We start from the raw sequence: 19,032 nt of genomic DNA, 5'->3' as shown, positions 1-19,032 counted from the left end.
GAGTTTAGTACCTATGTCTTCTTCTATCTACTTTATTGTTTCAGGTCTTATATTTAGGTCTTTGATCCATTTTGAATTAATTTTAGTACACGGGGACAGGTTGTAGTCGAGTTTCATTCTTTTGCATGTGGCTTTCCAGTTTTCCCAACACCATTTGTTGAAGAGGCTTTCTTTTCTCCATTGTGTGTTGTTGGCCCCTTTATCAAAGATTATTTGACCATATATATGTGGCTTTATTTCTGGGATTTCTATTCTGTTCCATTGTTCTGAGTGTCTATTTTTCTGCCAATACCATGCTGGGCTTGTACATTTTTGATAGAAGAAGTCAGTGGAGTCAAATTGATTCCACACATATAAAGTAAATAAGCAAGATTGTAATAAATAAGCCTCACTCTTTTTTTTTAAGAATTAATTTACTCATTTTTAGAGTCTGAGGAGAGAGAGAGAAAAGAAGGAGGGTGAGGGGTGGAGAAGCAGATGGTCACTTCTCCTGAGTGCCCTGACCAGGAGTCGAACCCAGAACATCCACACACCAGGCCGATGCTGTACCTCTGAACCAACTGGCCAAGGCCTCAATAGCCTCATTCTTTATCTTGGCTCAAATCTCTTAATATTCATTCCCTGTTGTCCGAACACCCCTTCATTGTAATAAAAGGGTATCACTCAAGGCTTCTTATTCACATATGTGAAAGAATTGCTCATTGATGGGCTTATTTTCTTTTTTCAAAACTAACCAGAGTGTTGATCTAATTTATTTCAATTGCTTTACCTTAATTAGAGAATTCATACCATTTCATTGGTCAAATCTTCTTGACCTGCACGAAGTTATATGTGATTTATTGTGCATTTAAAACAAAATAATAATATTTCATTCTAGATATTTTCTTTTTAAATTTTCAAAAAAAAAAGTTATTTATTGATTTGAGACAGAGAAAGGGGGAGAGAAAGAAAGATAGATAGAGCTCATGAAGGATCAATGTGTTTGTTGTTCCACTTATTTATGCATTCATTGGTTGATTCTTGTCCATGCCCTAACCCAGATTGAATTCACAACCTTGGCATATCAGGACAACACTTTAACCAACTGAGCTACCTGGCAAGGGCCTCTAGATATTTTCAATGCCACTTGTTTTCTTTTTCAAGTGATATAAACATAAAAATATTTGCAGAGTGTTTTTCCAAATGCAGACTGACATTTGCTTTCCTTTTTCTTGATCATTCAGGGTGAGGTTATCACAAAGAGGACTTTAAATCTCTTTTATATACTATCACACTTGTTTGTTTTGAAGAAAAAATGGAATGGAGTTTTCATTTCTCCTCATATGTAGACCTTTTTTAAGCTTGCAAATTTCTTGCTATCGGTCTGCTTACTTGTAGTACTGACAGGCTGCTTTGCTGATAACATAATTGCATGGTATTTGCTAAGAAATATTTCTACACAAAACAGTTCACTGCAGGAAAAGCATCTTGAAGATTGCTCTTTGAGAATAGGCAGAAATATAATTTCTTTTGTAAAGAAGAAAGAAAAAAATCAAGTGCTTAGTATCTAGTCCATCAAATTAATTTAAAATTCGAGTTAGAATGGGAAAATTAAAGTAATATTTGGAAGGAAAAATATTTGATCCCAGTAAAAGGAAAATAGAATTACATGACAGATACCTACAGAGCTTTCTTGGTGTCACATTTTAAGGACCCCAAACAAAACCAATTATGATCATACAAATAATGTGTTTTTGTTGCAATGTTTTTATAAAACATTGATTTTAAAAAGGCTTATTTCATTGTACATTTATTGACTATCTAGAATTGAATCAGTGATAGTAGAAAATTAGATGATATGGATGAACCTCTGGAAAATAAAAATAAAATTTTAGATAGTATAAAACATAAAATTCAATGAGAACTTGACCTTACACATGGAGTTCTAATATATATCAAAATATACAGAAAGAAAAGGTCTATTTCCTATAGTAAACCAAAAGCGAAATACAAGTCAGAAAAGTTGAAGTATCTTAATGGATACACAATACTTGGCAGCATTAAAAATTGTGTAAAGGACTTGCCCAACACAGAAATACAACAAGTCATCTTGCTGAATGTAATTTTGGACAGAATGACCGCATAGGAGTAGGAAGAGTGAAGAAGATGCTTCTATGAAAGAAGGAGACTGGATGCGGCCTGGTTCTGTTTGCCTGACTTAGTGGGTGCAAGTGTAAGAGTGGGCAGAAATATGTGGGAGGATGGGAAATGAAAGACTATCCGAGAGGGCCAAGGTGATTGGGAAATACAATGAGTCTTGGAAGATGGAGCTAGCATTTTCATCTTTCAGGGAGTTTCTTCCTTCAGGGAGAAAATAAATGTTTCTATGCTTATAGATTATACAAACTAAGCTTTGCTAAGCTTTTCGACATAGAAATTCAGTGTCCAGTATCAAGGTTATCATTTGCTAAAACGTGGACACCCGGCAGGTGACGGTTTGTCACTGATGCTCCATGTTGACAGTACTGGTAGAGTCCTACTTTTGATTGGGTCAGATGAACTATGGTATGAGAGACCAGGAGGAAGTCCAGGACTCAAACAAATAAGCAACTCTGGACATTTTAGATTTACAGCATATTTCCTTCCCTTCCTCTAGAAAGAGAAGATGGAATTAAAGATGTTTTGACCGAACCAGCTACTGGGAGTATGATCTAATAGAGTGATCATCATTTTTTACAACTTGAAGTTAATTTTTCCCTTGGGATTAGTTAACCTGGAGACATACATGTTTTGAACTATAGTCTGTAAATGTTTCCCTCTATTCTATTTCGCACTGTTATATCCATGCTTAGTGTATTTTTCTAATATTTTAACCAGGAAGTCTAAAGAATGTGAATACGGCCTGACCTGTGGTGGCACAGTGGATAAAGCGTCGACCTGGAAATGCTGAGGTCGCCGATTCGAAATCCTGGGCTTGACTAGTCAAGGCACATATGGGAGTTGATGCTTCCAGCTCCTCCCCCTCTTCTCTCTCTCTGTCTCTCCTTCTCCTCTCTAAAATGAATAAATTTAAAAAAAATTTTTAAAAAAATTAAAGAATGTGAATACATCAAGGAGGGCATGTCATGGGCTGAGTCAGATAGTTTCTTAAAATATCTGTATACTTTGTTTTTCTGGTTTTACAACTAAGAGGTGAACTATTACCACTAAAGAAACAAACCAGAGGAAACAAATACAAATTTGTATGCCCAGAGATCTCACCTTTTTACCGTTCAGAGATATCTGACTTGCCCCTGCTTGCCAAGGCAAATGAAGCCAGGCTTGCTACTACGACAAGTCTCCAAAATTAAACTGCCTCCTAATGGAGATAATAGATACTGATAAGCCTTATTGATACTAGTTACCACTAAGCACTGTGATTATTTCACTAAGCACTGCGATTACCATCATTGCTGTAGCTGCTGTCTTCACCCTGATGAATTGGCTGCCACATTAGGAAGCATGCTTGATGTATTGGAATCTTCAAAATATTCTCTGAGAACTTGGCCTGAACTGTGGTGGCGCAGTGGATAAAGCGTCGACCTGGAAATGCTGAGGTCACCGGTTCGAAACCCTGGGCTTGCCTGGTCAAGGCACATATGGAAGTTGATGCTTCCAGCTCCTCCCCCCCCCCGTCTCTCTCTCTGCTCTCTCTCCTCTCTAAAATGAATAAATAAAATTAAATTAAAAAAAAGAATATTCTCTGAGAACTTTAATTCACCAAAGTCATAAATATTCCAGGTAGCATTAATTTGTGCCTTTAATATCTCAATATCTTTAGGGTCTCTGAGGATATACTTTATAGAGGACCTGCTCCTCAAGATAGTATTGGGTGTTTCAGATACAAAGAATTTCATAGACAAACAGATTTGGAAAATACTAGGCTATACAAATGTAAATGCATCATAGACCTTCATTTAGGGGCCTTTACTAATGTACATTGTGAATGTTGTGAATATGAAGTTTGATTTTCCACATTTCCCACAACTGATCATGGAATTCTTTTTGTTTTTAAAGCTTCTGATAGGAATTATTTTTCAAAGAAAACTATCTAAAAAAATTAAGTTTTAGGAAAAATAACTATGTATAGGGTTAGATATTGAATAAACTGTTTAAGATACAAATACAAGTGCAGCAACTCCATGGTTTTTTTGTCTGTTTGTTTTGTTTTTACCACAAAAGCTTTATGAATAATTGTAAATGTTATTTCAGGGAAATAGATTAGAATTATACAATGTTTAGAAGCTCACCAGATTGCCAAGATAAAAATATAGTAACTAATTAAAAGCATTTTAATGTAAAATGTTAAAAAGATATTTTATTTTTTAAACTTTATTGATTTTAGAGAGTGAAGAAGAAAGAACGAGACAGAAATAAATCTGTTTCTGTGTGTGCCCTGGTGGGAGATTGAAGAAGCAATCTCCGCACATCTGCATGATGCTCTAGCCAACCAAGCTATTTGAACAGAGTGGAAAGAGATATTTTAAAGTTATATGTGGCTTTTTTAAAAATGAAAATCTTGCCTGACCAGATGGTGGAGCAGTGAATAGAGCATCAGACTGGGACGCAGAGGACCCCAGTTCGAGACCCGAGGTCGCCAGCTTGAGTGCAGGCTCCTCTGGTTTGAGCAAGGCTCACCAGCTTGAGCCCAAGGTTGCTGGCTCGAGCAAGGGGTCACTCGGTCTGCTGGCACCCCCTGGTCAAGGCACATATGAGAAATCAATGAACAACTAAGGATCCACAACGCAGAATTGATGCTTCTCGTCTCTCTCCCTTCCTATCTTTCTGTCTCTATCTGTCCCTCTCTCTGACTCTCTCTGTCTCTGCCACAAAAAAAATAAAAGTAAATGAAAATCTCACTCATGTCATCTTACATATAACTTTCTGATGACTTTGCCAGTTTTTTCTCCTTGTCTCCACATAGCAGAATGAAGCTTTTAGGATCTAGAATTAAATCTTAGCGCTATCCTTTATTGCTGGATAGCCATGAGAAAATTAATCTCTCTAAGCTTTAGTTTTCTTATATGTAAAATAAAAATGATAGTATTAATAATAGCTAACATATTTTAGGCAAATTATTTGAGATGATAAATTTAACACACCTAGCACTTGCATGATAGACAGTAAAAATAAACCACATACACACACAAACACACAACCATTATGCTCTTTTGAAAAAAATCTAAGAATGATATTGTTAGAATCTGCTCAGAAATTTAACCTCAGAATATGTACTTATTGGCCAAATTGACCATAATGTCATGGCTTAGAAAAATTCCAAAAATGTATCAAATTTTTCTCCACCACATTACCATTGCAACACAGGGAAACTAGAAGGAAATGGAATTACGTATTAAATCACTGGATTTATTAACATTGCACATCATCCTCTTCTGATTTAACTATCAATTTGGAAAGACTATTTTATCTGCCAGAATGCATGAATGATGGGAAAGTTGTTCAGATACCAGAAACACATCCCATGTTAAATTTAGATAATTATACCTCTTGCTATACAACCTCATCGTATCCTCCTACGTCTTTTGATATAACATGCATCACACTTGACATTATTTATTTAAATTTTGCTTACCGCACTAAAGTGTAATCTCTGTCCCATGAGGTACTATGCTTTTATTGGTGGTAACAACATCCCCAACACCCAAAACACCACCTAATGCCCAGTAGAAGCTCCATCACTGTTTGTGATACTAAGAGACATACTGTACATTTTGCTACTTGTGGAAAAGCATAACTTTGATTACTTCTACATTGAGATACACTACCCCCAACAATTCAGAATAGCTCTGAAATCAGAAGCAAAACAAAACAAAACTAATGTAGAAAACTAAAAAGAAACAGTTATGATTTTTTTGAAAAAGAATGTTGATATAAGTTGATGACTTGTGTATAAGAGAGATCCAGGCAAAACAGATAAAGGAATGTTTGTCTGGAATGTTCAGAACCACAAGAGAAGAAAAAGAAAGTCAGAAAAGACAAAAATAAAAGTAAAGAAACCAAGAATAAACAAACAGCAGAAGGCAGATCTCTATCTATCTGCCTATCTAGTATCTATCTATCTATCTATCTATCATCTATCTATCTATCTATCTATCTATCATCTATCTATCTATCTATCTATCTATCATTTATCTGGATATACATATAGATATATCTATATATCATATCTATATCTATCTATCATCTATCTATCTATCTATCTATCTATCTATCTATCTATCTATCTATCTATCTATCTATCTAAGAAACACAGAAATTAAGACCACAGATAGAGGGTGTCTGATAGTGGGAAATAGAAGTGATAACAGGCAAAGGAGAAGTCAACTGTGTAGTCTGCCAAAGAAGAATAGGCATCAGTTACACAAACCTCAAGGGAATTTGGAGGAGAGGGCAGCCAAATAGTTCTATGAAGGTAGTGTTAACACTAGCCAATATTACTGTAGTAATAGAAATCATTTCACATATGGACACACAGCATCTGTGTCTCCTCATAGAACACTCAGGAAGGTTTAAGGTTAGGGCTCGCATTCTCTGCATTTTTATCATTTTTTATTTATTTATTTATTTATTTATTCTGTATTTTTCTGAAGCCGGAAACGGGGAGAGACAGTCAGACAGACTCCCGCATGCGCTGACCGGGATTCACCCGGCACGCCCACCAGGGGGCGAAGCTCTGCCCACCAGGGGGTGATGCTCTGCCCCTCCGGGGCGTCGCTCTGTTGCGACCAGAGCCACTCTAGCGCCTGGGGCAGAGGTCTAGGAGCCATCCCCAGCGCCTGGGCCATCTTTGCTCCAGTGGAGCCTCGGCTGCGGGAGAGTAAGAGAGAGACAGAGAGGAAGGAGAGGGGGAGGGGTAGAGAAGCAGATGGGCGCTTCTCCTGTGTGCCCTGGCCGGGAATCGAACCTGGGACTTCTGCATGCCAGGCCGACGCTCTACCACTGAGCCAACCGGCCAGGGCCTTTATCATTTTTTAAAAGACAATCAGATTATAACCAATTGTTTCTTTTCCAGCAGGAAAAAGTCTTTTATACGGAACAGTTTTTATTTATAATTCAAGAAAAAAATTGCAGCCCAGGCCAGATGGCTCAGTGGACAGAGCATTGGCCTGGCTATGGACATCCCTGGTTCAATAGCCAGTCAGGGCACACAAGAGAAGCGACCATCTATTTCTGTTTCTCTTCCCCTCCCACTCTCTTTTCTCTTCCTCTTCCCCTCCCACAGCCAGTGCTTCAATTGGTTCAAGCTGGCTATGGAAGCAGAGGACTGCTCCATTGGAGTGCATCAGCCTCAGGTGCTAAAAATAGCTCCATACTCAAGCATCATCCCCAGGTGGAGTTGCTGGGTGGATCCTTAAATCTACTTTCTGATTTGCCAACATAGTATCTGTTTCTGTGATTATTTTAAACTCTAATTTAGAAAATAGATAAGTGAAATTTATTTTTTTCCTCTTAGCTAACTATAACTTCAGGTGTGGTTTTATGTGCCTGATACATAGGACCAAATTGTAAGTTAACTACTATATTTTCTTTCTTGCTTGCTCTTTTCTTTTTTTTCCCTTTTAAGAAGAGCATGACGGTGTTCTATTTGAGAGCTAAGGTAATGTTCAGATTAGGATTTCAAACATGAACACTAGTTATTGTTTGGATTCACAAAACCATAACCACAGAAAGCAAACTATTAAGGGTCATAGTGATAAAACTGTTAACAAGGACAGAAAAGAAAATTATTCTTTTTGGCAATACTACCCTCTAGTGGAGTAATGGGCATCAGAAAGGGACTTGCTATTTGGTGAGTGGAGTTTATCCTTAATTTTATGCATAATAGAACAATTGTATAGAAGCAGATAATGTGTACATTTTTCTTAGATATTCCTGGAGTATAAATATACCCAACTAGTGATTTTATGTTTATTGGCATTACATTTCAATAGATTTTATTTGCTATAATGCAGTATGCAAGAACTATGTGCAACTGACTAACATAGACACAATCAAAGATTTTAACCCCAAAATATGTACAATGTCCCATAAGAAGCACTGCTCCCATAATTTGCTTTTTCTTTATCCTGTCAATGGCAAGCAAACTAAATTTAAGGAGTCTAATCTTTTAGTTTACTTCAGTTATTTACAGCCTTAGATTTGCATCTAATCAGTTTGCATGGCCAGAATATAAAATGACCAATGTGCATTCAGTTAGAAGGCAAATCTAGTAAATACTTTCTTGGCAGAAGCAAGCCACTACATTCAGCACTGTTAGCCCTGTATTGACATAATTGAAAAATTACATATCTTTTTTTTTTTTTTCCTGAAGAATCAAATTATCCCAGAAGCACCTGGAACATTAAGGTTTCATCTGTGCCCAGAAGGGGACTGAGAAGAAAATGTATAAGAACATACTGAGTTTATATGACTTTAGGTTTCATGTATAGAAAATTTACAATGTTGGGCTTCTTTTCTAACCTCTAGAAGTTACAATTGAGAGGTACAGAAAGATCTCTACCCTTTTAATTATAGAATTCACTCAACAAAGTATTTGTTACTCTTGAAAAAATCAGGAGATAGTGTCCATGCAAATGTTTTACATATTTACTACCTACCCTGAAACCTCCACGTCAACACCTTCCACTGCATTCATTACAAGGAACCAGTGCTTCCTGGATTTATTTTGTTGTTCAGATTCTAATGCTCATAATAAATCATTGAAAATAAACAAAGAACGTTTTTATGGAAGAAGGCATGAAACTATATGTCAAAACAGAAAAAAATGATATTTTTTAAAAATTTTCAGTTTGTTCAAGGCCTCTTTTTTTTAAAAAAGTCTGTATGTTTCTTCATATTCACAACTCAGAAGTCAACTCCACGGTGAACATAAAACAGGCACTATTTAATTATAGCAGATAATTATACAGACCTCTTTGCAAAGAGGTGTTTCTAATCAATTCATTAGTGTGTTTCTAATTTATATTGTACAGGAAAATTGTTAATTCACAACAAATATCAAAGACTGTGTAGAATAATTTTCTTCTTTTTGTTTTTAATAACGAGAGAAAATGATGACCTGGAAAGTAAGATTATTAACAAATGTAACTTTGGGTGCCAATGTTTGCCCCAAATTACCCAAGACAATGCAAAGAACAATGATTATTTTAAAGTAAATAACTTTAAGTAATATAAAAAAACAAGTTAATATATTGTTTTTGAGAAAATAATGATATGCTATTCTCCATAAAAGATAAAATGCTTGGAAAAAAATGGTTTTCCTCTCAGGAGACCAGATTTATCAGTTAGCTTTGCCAAATAAGTAGTTTAATTTAGGCAATATCACTAAGTTATCTGTAGAATCAGTATCTTCACCTGTCAAATAGCACTAAAGTGACATAAGGACAGGAACGTGTCCTCTTTAGTCACCACAGTATTTCTAGCACCTAACACTGTGTCATAAAAATGGGAGGTACTTGGTAAATATTTGTTTAATGAGTGATACTACATAAATAAAAAGGCACTTATATGCTGAATTGTGAAAGTAAAAGAGATGCCTATAAATTACTTTGAAAAAATACTTAAGTAAATAATCAGTGTTTTCTGTTTATAAGAACATCTATTCCTATCTGTCATTATCACAGTGGGCTAGAAGAAAAACATTCTTTAATCACTTTACAGTTGTAAAAATGCAAAATGGCATCAAAGGATATTTCACGTTTTATAGCTGAAATGTTCTAATCATATCCTTATGCTAAGTACATAAAGAATTTGAAGTTGAAACAGAAACATTAAGGAGCTTTTGAAGAGTAACAACAATAAAACAAACAGAAAAAACACCATCTTTACACTTGTCTCTTTGAATGGCACTTTTCATAAAATTTGTTTCTACTGGTTTCCAAAGTTCAATAATACATCATTCTAACAGAAAGGTCATTAGAGAAAATCCCAAGCATCACTTCAGTCTTTAAAAGGTGTATTTGTTGTTGGTGGTGGTGGTATTTGTGTGTGTGTGTGTGTGTGTGTCTGTGATGGAATGTTTACTGCACTGGAATGGTCTTCAATTAATATTATACATGTTAATAATGTATAGGAACTTGGCACTTTATTTTGGAGTGCCTTTCTGAAGTGAGAGTAATGAAATTAAGAGGATAGAAGGCTGACAATGCCAAGTGGATTGTGTGATATGAAGAGATGAAGCCAGTCAAGTAACTTAGTACCTAACTCAGTTTCAGCTCAAGCACTAAGCTCTCAATTGTGTTTTACAGGATATGAATGACTATCCTCCAGTATTTAGTAAACGCATGTACAAAGGAATAGTGGCTCCAGATGCTGTCAAGGGTACACCGATCACATACGTTTATGCTGAAGATGCAGACCCTCCTGTAAGTAGAAGTCATTGGCTAATATTCTGAACTGTAGTGGGGTGAGAACCTTTAACATTCACAGATGAATGACCCATTTTACAAGTCAGCACATGTGGTTTGTGTGTTTTACTCTGTTCACTCATACATTGGATATACTCTTGCCTATTGCATCCACTGGTTCAGACAATATATTAAAAGCTTATTGTTGAACTTAGACAATTAGGGATATGCTTTTTGCTTCACTAGAATTCAAAATTTATTATTTACCAATTTATCTAGTACTGATAATAAAATATATAAAGACAGAATTATCTACATTTGAAACCAGTATTATTTGGATTCTTTATTTAGATAGTATAAGCTTAGTTAAGCCAGAAAAGTTTTATCTTAATATATTTTTCATTTTATTCATACATGGCGACTTTGTTATCAAACTAAATCAACATAGGACATAATACTAATCTTAAATGTGTTAATTATAGTAAACAAAAATCTCAATATTGCTTTTAAAACATATTTAATAAATTATTTTCTTATCCAGGATTTTGCCTCTTTGAGATATCCCAAATTGCCTTTCAAGATTGGAGTTGTTTAATTAAAACATTATTATAGCAAAAATGAGGCAAATTTGTCTAATATTACTACCTTAATGTATTAAAAATAGCACAAAAAAGTACTGATTTCTATAAACAATGTTTTCTATAAATAACTCCAGTGCTTTATATAATTTATTCTCATAATAGTCAAATGATATTTTTGTTTGTTACATAGAGTGAACTCACATTGTAATTCAGTGGCTGATATATTATAAAAACTATAAAAGGGAAAACTATTTCCAAAAAGTGAAAAAATAGAAAAAGTCCTGAATTTTATATGTAATGCAATTTATTTTTAAAAAAGGTGAAAGACAACCATGACAGTTCTCAACATCACTTGTGACAAGTCATATAAAGTCTTCTGTGACTAAAGGTCTTGAAAATAATAATATTAACCTGAAAATTTTTACTCAGAAGCTCCTTTCTTTGTGTTAAAATATCTTTGAAACATTTATGGTATCTTGGGTAATATGATATGCAAAATTTCATTGTGTTGGACATAGCAGTAGAGCTGGTGAATATAAAATGGTTGGTTTTTCTGCCTTTTTAAATAAACTGTCAGAGAATCAAAATACTTTGAACTTAGGAATATACATTCAATTCTACTCAAGACATGCTTTGAATACTAATTCTTTAATGATCCTTGTACAACACAATTTTTGCTCTCCAGAAACTGATTCCAAATGTAGAGGAAAAAAAGAACTGCTTATAGAAACTATAACACGCTGTAATAAATGAGTGTAAGCAAACAGCATCTTAGTATATTCAGATTGCAGAGAAATGTTCATTAGTGCAGATAAATAAGGAACGACTAAAAGTAAGCCTGCTGGTCACTTATGTAGGACAGACTTCCAAGTCTTGGTTTAGACAGCAAAATCTTCATTTCACCTTTGACGACTGTGACTCTGCTATCTGCTTTGACACTCAGATCTGAGAAAAATTGTCTTAGTTTGTTGTCTGTTCTAGAAACCTATATTACTTATTTAGAAAGAAGACCCCGTTTTACACACTTAATCTCTTTTATGGAAATTAATGAGGCTCAAATCCCATATTATCTTTGAAAGAAGTTTTTACATTTGCATTCTCAATAGTTTTTAGCATTTAATATCTAAAGCTGGCTTTTCAATAGATGAAAGGTGAATGTCAGTCATTCAGCCTTGTTTCAGATAGTTAATATGATAGCAAACTCAGTTTTAATCTACGAAACACTAGCAATCTTTTGGTATAAGTAACATTAAGCATTGAGTTCTCCAATTATTGCTGCAATCCAGATGCGTTAAATAACACTGTTTCAATTTGGCTGCACCTACAGCAATTTGAAATAAAAGTTTAATATCATGAAAAATTTCAGAAAACAAATATTACATTACACAACTTTCAAAAATATTATGCTTGATTTTCACTTTTATTATTTTATGTTTGGTACCAAAAATACAAACTAAGTTATTTGTTGGAAGAGCTTGTCAGTTGTTTTCTACTCTTCCTATTATAAACATTCATTAATTATAGGAAGATAGTTTCCGATCATTTCAATTTCATATTTTTAGGGTTCCTATGTCAGTTCCACTACTTGGGAATAAGTATCTAAGGTAACACTATGTTTACTTAATGTTCTCTTTTTCAACTAGAAAGTAATGTCTTTGAGGGAAGGATACAATAAATTAACAATTATTTCTATGATCTTCAGAACTGACAAATTACCAGTTCTTCAGAAATTTATTTGTGACCCTGTTTAAATGAGTTAGTCAGTAAGCCTCAGTTTGGCCATTTGAGGGCTATGAAAATTAAATGGATGATGCATGTAAAATACCTTGCACAATTTCTGAACCCTTCAATAGTAAGTATTGGTACAATTCAGCAATTCTAATTTCATGCCTTTTTCAAGGCATCTTGTTTCTTTTGAATGAAGAGAGAACCATCCATTTTAAAGTGGAAAATAGCAACAAAATGTTTTGAAGTATCAGAGAAACTGAGTAGGGTCTTTAAGCCAGAGACAGCATTGTTGCTGGATATAAATTAAGAATTATAAAATGCATGTTGTTCAAAACTAAAATGCTAACAATCTTCAAAGGATATATATTTTTCTTCTCGCTGAATTAAAGATGTTAGGACTTTATTTCCCGCCTTGCTTTTGTGACAGCATTGATATTGTGTAATTCACTAGAGATGTGAATAGTGAATGACTAATTATTTTGGATATTAAAAATTGCCAACTTTCTCCTTCTGCTCACCAGAGACATCTCACTCTAAACTTTCACAAAACACAAAACTACAAGAGTAATTTGCATTTGCATATATTTATTCTTCTGAAACTACAGGTCAAACCTCATGATACAGAAGTACTCTTTGTGGGCTGGGTGAATGCCTGATAAAATAGTGTCATTTGTAAACATGAGGGCATGGAAAAATTGAAATAAATAAATGATATTTTACATTTTGCTCATTTCCAAGAAAGTCTAAGGGACTCACAAAGGATTAGTTGTTCATCATTCTTTTCATTTCATGCATATTAGGACTACATAAGATTCTTGTCTAAAATAAAGCAGTAATTAGACCATATTTAATATTAGCAATTTAGACAAACTTTTTTTTTTTTAAAGAGACAGAGAGAGAGTCAGAGAGAAGGATAGATAGGGACAGACAGACAGGAATGGAGAGAGATGAGAAGCATTAATCATCAGTTTTTCATTGCGACCCCTTAGTTGTTCATTGATTGCTTTCTCATATATGCCTTGACCACGAGACTTCAGCAGACCGAGTGACCCCTTGCCCGAGCCAGCAACCTTGCATCCATGCTGGTGAGCTTTGCTCAAACCAGATGAGCCCGCGGTCAAGCTGGCGACCTCGGGATCTCGAACCAGGGTCATCCGCATCCAAGTCCGACGCTTTATCCACTGAGCCACTGTCTGGTCAGGCTAGACAAACTTTCTTATTTGCATATATTGGTATAAGAATTATTTAGACATTGAAACTTTTTTCAGATTTTGATATTGATTTATGAAATAAATATGTTCCATAAAAAGATCTTGGAAGTTCTCAATAGTAATTGACTTAAAAATCAGTAAATATTCTCACTATACTTTTTTTCAGAATATTTCTGTAAGGGGACAATAACTACAAGTGGGAGGTATTTTTTCCGCTCCATAGAAATGAGAGTTATACTAGTCCTTCAGAATTCAGACAAGCTTCCTGAGGGAATATTTTTTAAAGCGTTTTCACAGGTGGCCTTTACACCCTTGTCAATCATTCAAGGGCACTTTTGTTGATCTCTAGAGAGCAGAAATGGTGGTCAGTTTTTTTCTTATGATACATACCTTATGTTTCATTAAAATGTCATGTCATTACTTAATAATGTCAGATAATTGTGGTGATCTTAAAATACTTAACCTTTCAGATAGTTATTCTGTTGTAATCTATTAGCAGAGGGCATAACACTAGAATGAAAGCAACCATGAATTGTTTTTATCCATGATTTTACTGCTTGCCTTGTGTGCAACTGTTAAAACTATACAGATCCAGGAGTGTTATAAAATTGTATTTTTATCTCCAGCTACGATAAGCTGTCCTTTATCATTTTTGAATGATATCTTCACAGTTCTATTTTTCATCACTCACCACATACTGACTTTGATGTTAATGCTAGATTGATTTGGGTTACTGCTAACAATGTCGCAAAAACTCTGGTTTTAAAGATCAATGCTTACAAAACATATTGGCCCACGCAGGAGCACATGGGGGAAATGTACGCAGTTCAGTGTTGTCGTTTTTCCCTCACATTTAAGCTGTTAAGGAAATAATCAACTATTTTCACTATGCCTGTCAGCTTGCGAAAATTGAGAAGCTATAACCCAAGCCTCAGTCCCTTTGGTCTCGAATACTTAATTTGAAAGCACTCCATGAAACAGTTGGGACTTGATCTTTAAAATAACAATGGGTTATAATTAGATTTGAAAGTGTAAATGAGTACAAAAGGGAAGGTTTTATGGGAATGTTTATAAATGATTAATGTCAAAAAAAGGCTTTTATAAGGCTTTTAAGAATCGGTGTTATTGTCTATCCTTTTTGTAGCTTATAGATTTCTTTCAATAACAATTATATTGTTAACACTACTTGAAATCAATATTAGATTTAACTGTTGCTGATGTAAATGTAGCTCTTGTAATTAAGAAAACACCATGTTTACCAGGGCTAAAATGATGGTTTATAGCTTAAATAATGTCCTTTATTTTCAATTTCTTGCCAGAGAAAATGGGAGCCAAGCCTTTAAAAGAGTAGTTTGGCTTCTCATGAGTGGGATTCTTGGCCTAAACACCATGCAAGGCCATGCTAACTTCTGGTATTGTTATCCGTTTTATTACTATTGCATTTCCTTAAATAATAGCTATACTTAGCTGGTAGGCTACGACCAAAAATGTTCCTGGCACAATATAGACACTTCATAATACTTACTGAATAAATAAATGAATCAGAAAGTGTTTATTGTGGGCTTCACAAATAAGAATACAATGAGACAGGAACAAAGATATAGCCACAATAGTGTGTATGAAAAGTGCCAAGATATAAATGTGCCTTGGTGTGGTCTGAGCCTGCTCTGGACCAGAAGTTAACTTTTAAAAATATAGGTGACTATTTAAGTGAGAGTAGAAGAAACTGACATATGAAACATATCCAAATATTGCACAGTCAAGTCACTCATGATATGTTCATGAATTTGTATAACAAGATTTGAACTATGTCTTATATAATAAATGTTATCTAATTAAAATACTATATTAAGGCTGCTTTAGCCATTCATTTGGGGATAGGAAATATGACAGATTTTTTTTTTAAAGACACATTTTATTCTATAGAAAATAGAAGCTTACTAATGACTTGCAAACAGGGCAGTGGCAAAATTAAAACTATATGTTAGAACAATTAATTTTCTATGACATGCAGTTATCACTGGATTAGATAAATGCAACCAGGAGATGAGTTAGCAACTATTCCTATCATTTAAATATGAAATAGACAAGATAAATATGGAAATGGGGAAAATATTAATACCTAAAAATCATTGAAATGAAAGAATTAATAGTGATTGAGCTGGAGGTTGAAGATCACAAGACATAATAAAAGCACAATCAGAAGTGAATCGCATTTTTAGCTGGAATGAATAAATATTAGTGATATTTGTTGGTGGAAATAAGGTAGAGTTTTTAAGAAAGCTATTTTAAGGAGAAAATAATGATATCAAATGAGAACAAATTAAAATAAAAATAATTTCAAAACATTAAAATGCAACCATCAACAGAATGACAGAAGTTGTCTAATTCCTTCTCCCAAGCATGGAGGCTGAGAGAAAACTAAGTCAGAAAAGCTAATGAAAGGGTAATACTCACCAGATCTACTTAGAAACCGTAGTGCCAAGATTAGCAGGAAGCTTATATCTTGTCCAAATTTATAGATTTATCAAACTAAGGAGTATGTAACATTTAATGAGGCTGGAGGCAAATAGTCGGTTAGGGCCAAGATCCCTTTGATTACAACACCATGAGAAGGACCCAAGGCAGCCAACAGCTGCTTGACTGAGGCCAGAATGATCTGGCTACATTGATAGGCCCAGAGATGGATTAGGCAGAAAATACTGGAGTAAGAGCATAGGGAAAAAATGGGGAACAGAAGCAGGTGAAGTTATAACACTAATAGTTATTTTTCGGCCTGACCTGTGGTGGCGCAGAGGGATAAAGTGTCAACCTGGAACACTGAGGTCACCGGTTCGAAAGCTTGGGCTTGCCTGGTCAAGGCACATATGAGAGTTGATGCTTCCTTCTCCTCCCCCTTCTCTCTCTCTCTCTCTCTCTCTCTCTCTCTCTCCTCTCTCTCTAAAAATCAATAAATAAAATAAAAAATAGTTATTTTTCAAGGGATAAAAGATATCAAATAAATGAGAAATTTGGAAATAAATCCTTAGGTCATGCCCTTTGAGAATGAGCCAGGACCTGGAGAACAGAAAGATCCAAAGAAAGATAGACAAGATAGAAGATAAATCTGCTAATGATATGGTTCAAATGAAAAAAAGTAAGAGAAGAAAATTAAATGGTGTCCTCGGCTCTCTTAGAATTTGCTTACCTTGTTATTTTTCATGTCTCTTGAGTTAATTTGGAAATGACTTCTATACATAGGTTCCTTTTTTTATTATTATTTTGACCCTATCAGTTAATTCTTATTATACTTTATCTGAAAAATGACATTTAGGCATTATTTATAAAATATTATAACATTTTAACTTTATTTTCTGGACATTTTTACAATAACTTTATACTTATTTCTGCATTTAATCCTTTCATCATTTATTTCATTACTTTTATATTCTGACCCATACATGCTTAAGTTCTTTGTTTTGTTGCATCTCTTGGTTTACTCAAATATGTCTTAGTTGGCCCTGGCCGGTTGGCTCAGCGGTAGAGCGTCGACCTAGCGTGTGGAGGACCCGGGTTCGATTCCCGGCCCGGGCACACAGGAGAAGCGCCCATTTGCTTCTCCACCCCTCCGCCGCGCTTTCCTCTCTGTCTCTCTCGTCCCCTCCCGCAGCCAAGGCTCCATTGGAGCAAAGATGGCCCGGGCGCTGGGGATGGCTCTGTGGCCTCTTCCTCAGGCGCTAGAGTGGCTCTGGTCGCGACATGGCGACGCCCCGGAGGGGCAGAGCATCGCCCCCTGGTGGGCAGAGCGTGCCCCTGGTGGGCGTGCCGGGTGGATCCCGGTCGGGCGCATGCGGGAGTCTGTCTGACTGTCTCTCCCTGTTTCCAGCTTCAGAAAGATGAAAAAAAAAATAAAATAAATAAAAAATAAATAAATAAATAAAATAAAATGGGTGTTAAAAAAAAAATATGTCTTAGTTTTTTGATATACTTTGTGAGTTTTTATAGGAATTCATATGAAAATTTCTTTTGCTTATACATATAACTTAAAGCTTAAAATAGTATCACAGTCTTCAGTTCAAAGCTTATCCCATTAAAACTATACATATGATTTTCCACTATTTCTTTTGGCGTTTAACATTGTAGGATTATGAAGCTTAATTATTTTCTTACTAATTTAGTTTTTAAGACCCTAGCCAGTTGGCACAGTGATAGAATGTCAGCCCCGACCTGTGGATGTCCCAGGTTCAATTGTGGTCAGGGCACACAGAAGACGCAACCATATGCTTCTCTACCCCTCCCCCACTCCCTTCTCTCTCTCTCTCTCTCTCTCTCTCTCTCTCTCTCTTTTCCCTTCACACAGCCATGGTTCCAGGCTAAGGATGGCTTCATGGCCTCACCTCAGGCACTAAAATAACTTGGTTGCCTGTCAACTGAGCAAAGGCCCCAGATGGGCATAACATCCTCCTATATGGGGCTTGCAGGGTGGATACAATCAGTGCACATGCAAAGTGTGTCTCTCTGCCTCCCTGCTTATCACTTAAGAAAAATAATTTTTTTAGTTAATTTTTAAGTATTTTTTGTAAGATTATCCATTCTTTTTTTAACGTTAGCTCACTTTCTTTTTTTAATTTTTTAATTTTTATTTTTATTTTTTTTATTTTTTATTTATTCATTTTTAGAGAGGAGAGAGAAAGACAGAGAGAGAGAGGGAGAGAGAGACAGAGAGAAAGAAGGGGGAGGAGCTGGAAGCATCAACTCCCATATGTGCCTTAACCAGGCAATTCCAGGGTTTTGAACCGGCAACCTCAGAATTTCCAGGTCGACGCTTTATCCACTGCGCCACCACAGGTCAGGCCAAGATTATCCATTCTTAATAAATGTTTTCACTAGTGTATATTTTGATATTCTCTTCTAAGTACTAATTTTTTCTGATACATGATGGCCACTTTCAGTCTGCAACCCTATGGAGTTCCTCAGCTGAGAAAGTTTTAAGTGAATTCAATATTAAGGACTTGTAAGCAAGATTGGCTTGTTTCAATTACTAAAGCCCCTACTGACTAGCTTTATAACCTTAGGTAACTCAGTTACTCTGTCTCTCAGTTCCAATGTGAGATAAAAAATAAGGTAAGTGTAACTATACACCTTGAA

The 19,032-nt window shown here is 35.3% G+C and overlaps 1 protein-coding gene across 1 annotated transcript in view; it reads left to right on the top strand.

Moving 5' to 3' along the window:
• PCDH15 (protocadherin related 15) overlaps positions 1-19,032 on the top strand; it is a 1,080,236-nt gene that overhangs the window by 854,518 nt on the left and 206,686 nt on the right. Inside the window, exon 21 of the mRNA XM_066242956.1 lies at positions 10,287-10,403. Coding sequence (XP_066099053.1) covers positions 10,287-10,403 — 117 coding nt within the window. The remainder of the gene's footprint in view (positions 1-10,286; positions 10,404-19,032) is intronic.

The sequence above is a fragment of the Saccopteryx bilineata genome, chromosome 9, assembly GCF_036850765.1.
Source record: "Saccopteryx bilineata isolate mSacBil1 chromosome 9, mSacBil1_pri_phased_curated, whole genome shotgun sequence".
Classification (NCBI taxonomy): Eukaryota; Metazoa; Chordata; class Mammalia; order Chiroptera; family Emballonuridae; genus Saccopteryx; species Saccopteryx bilineata.
Note: the sequence above shows the minus strand (reverse complement) of the source record. Positions and strands in the feature narration are given on the sequence as shown.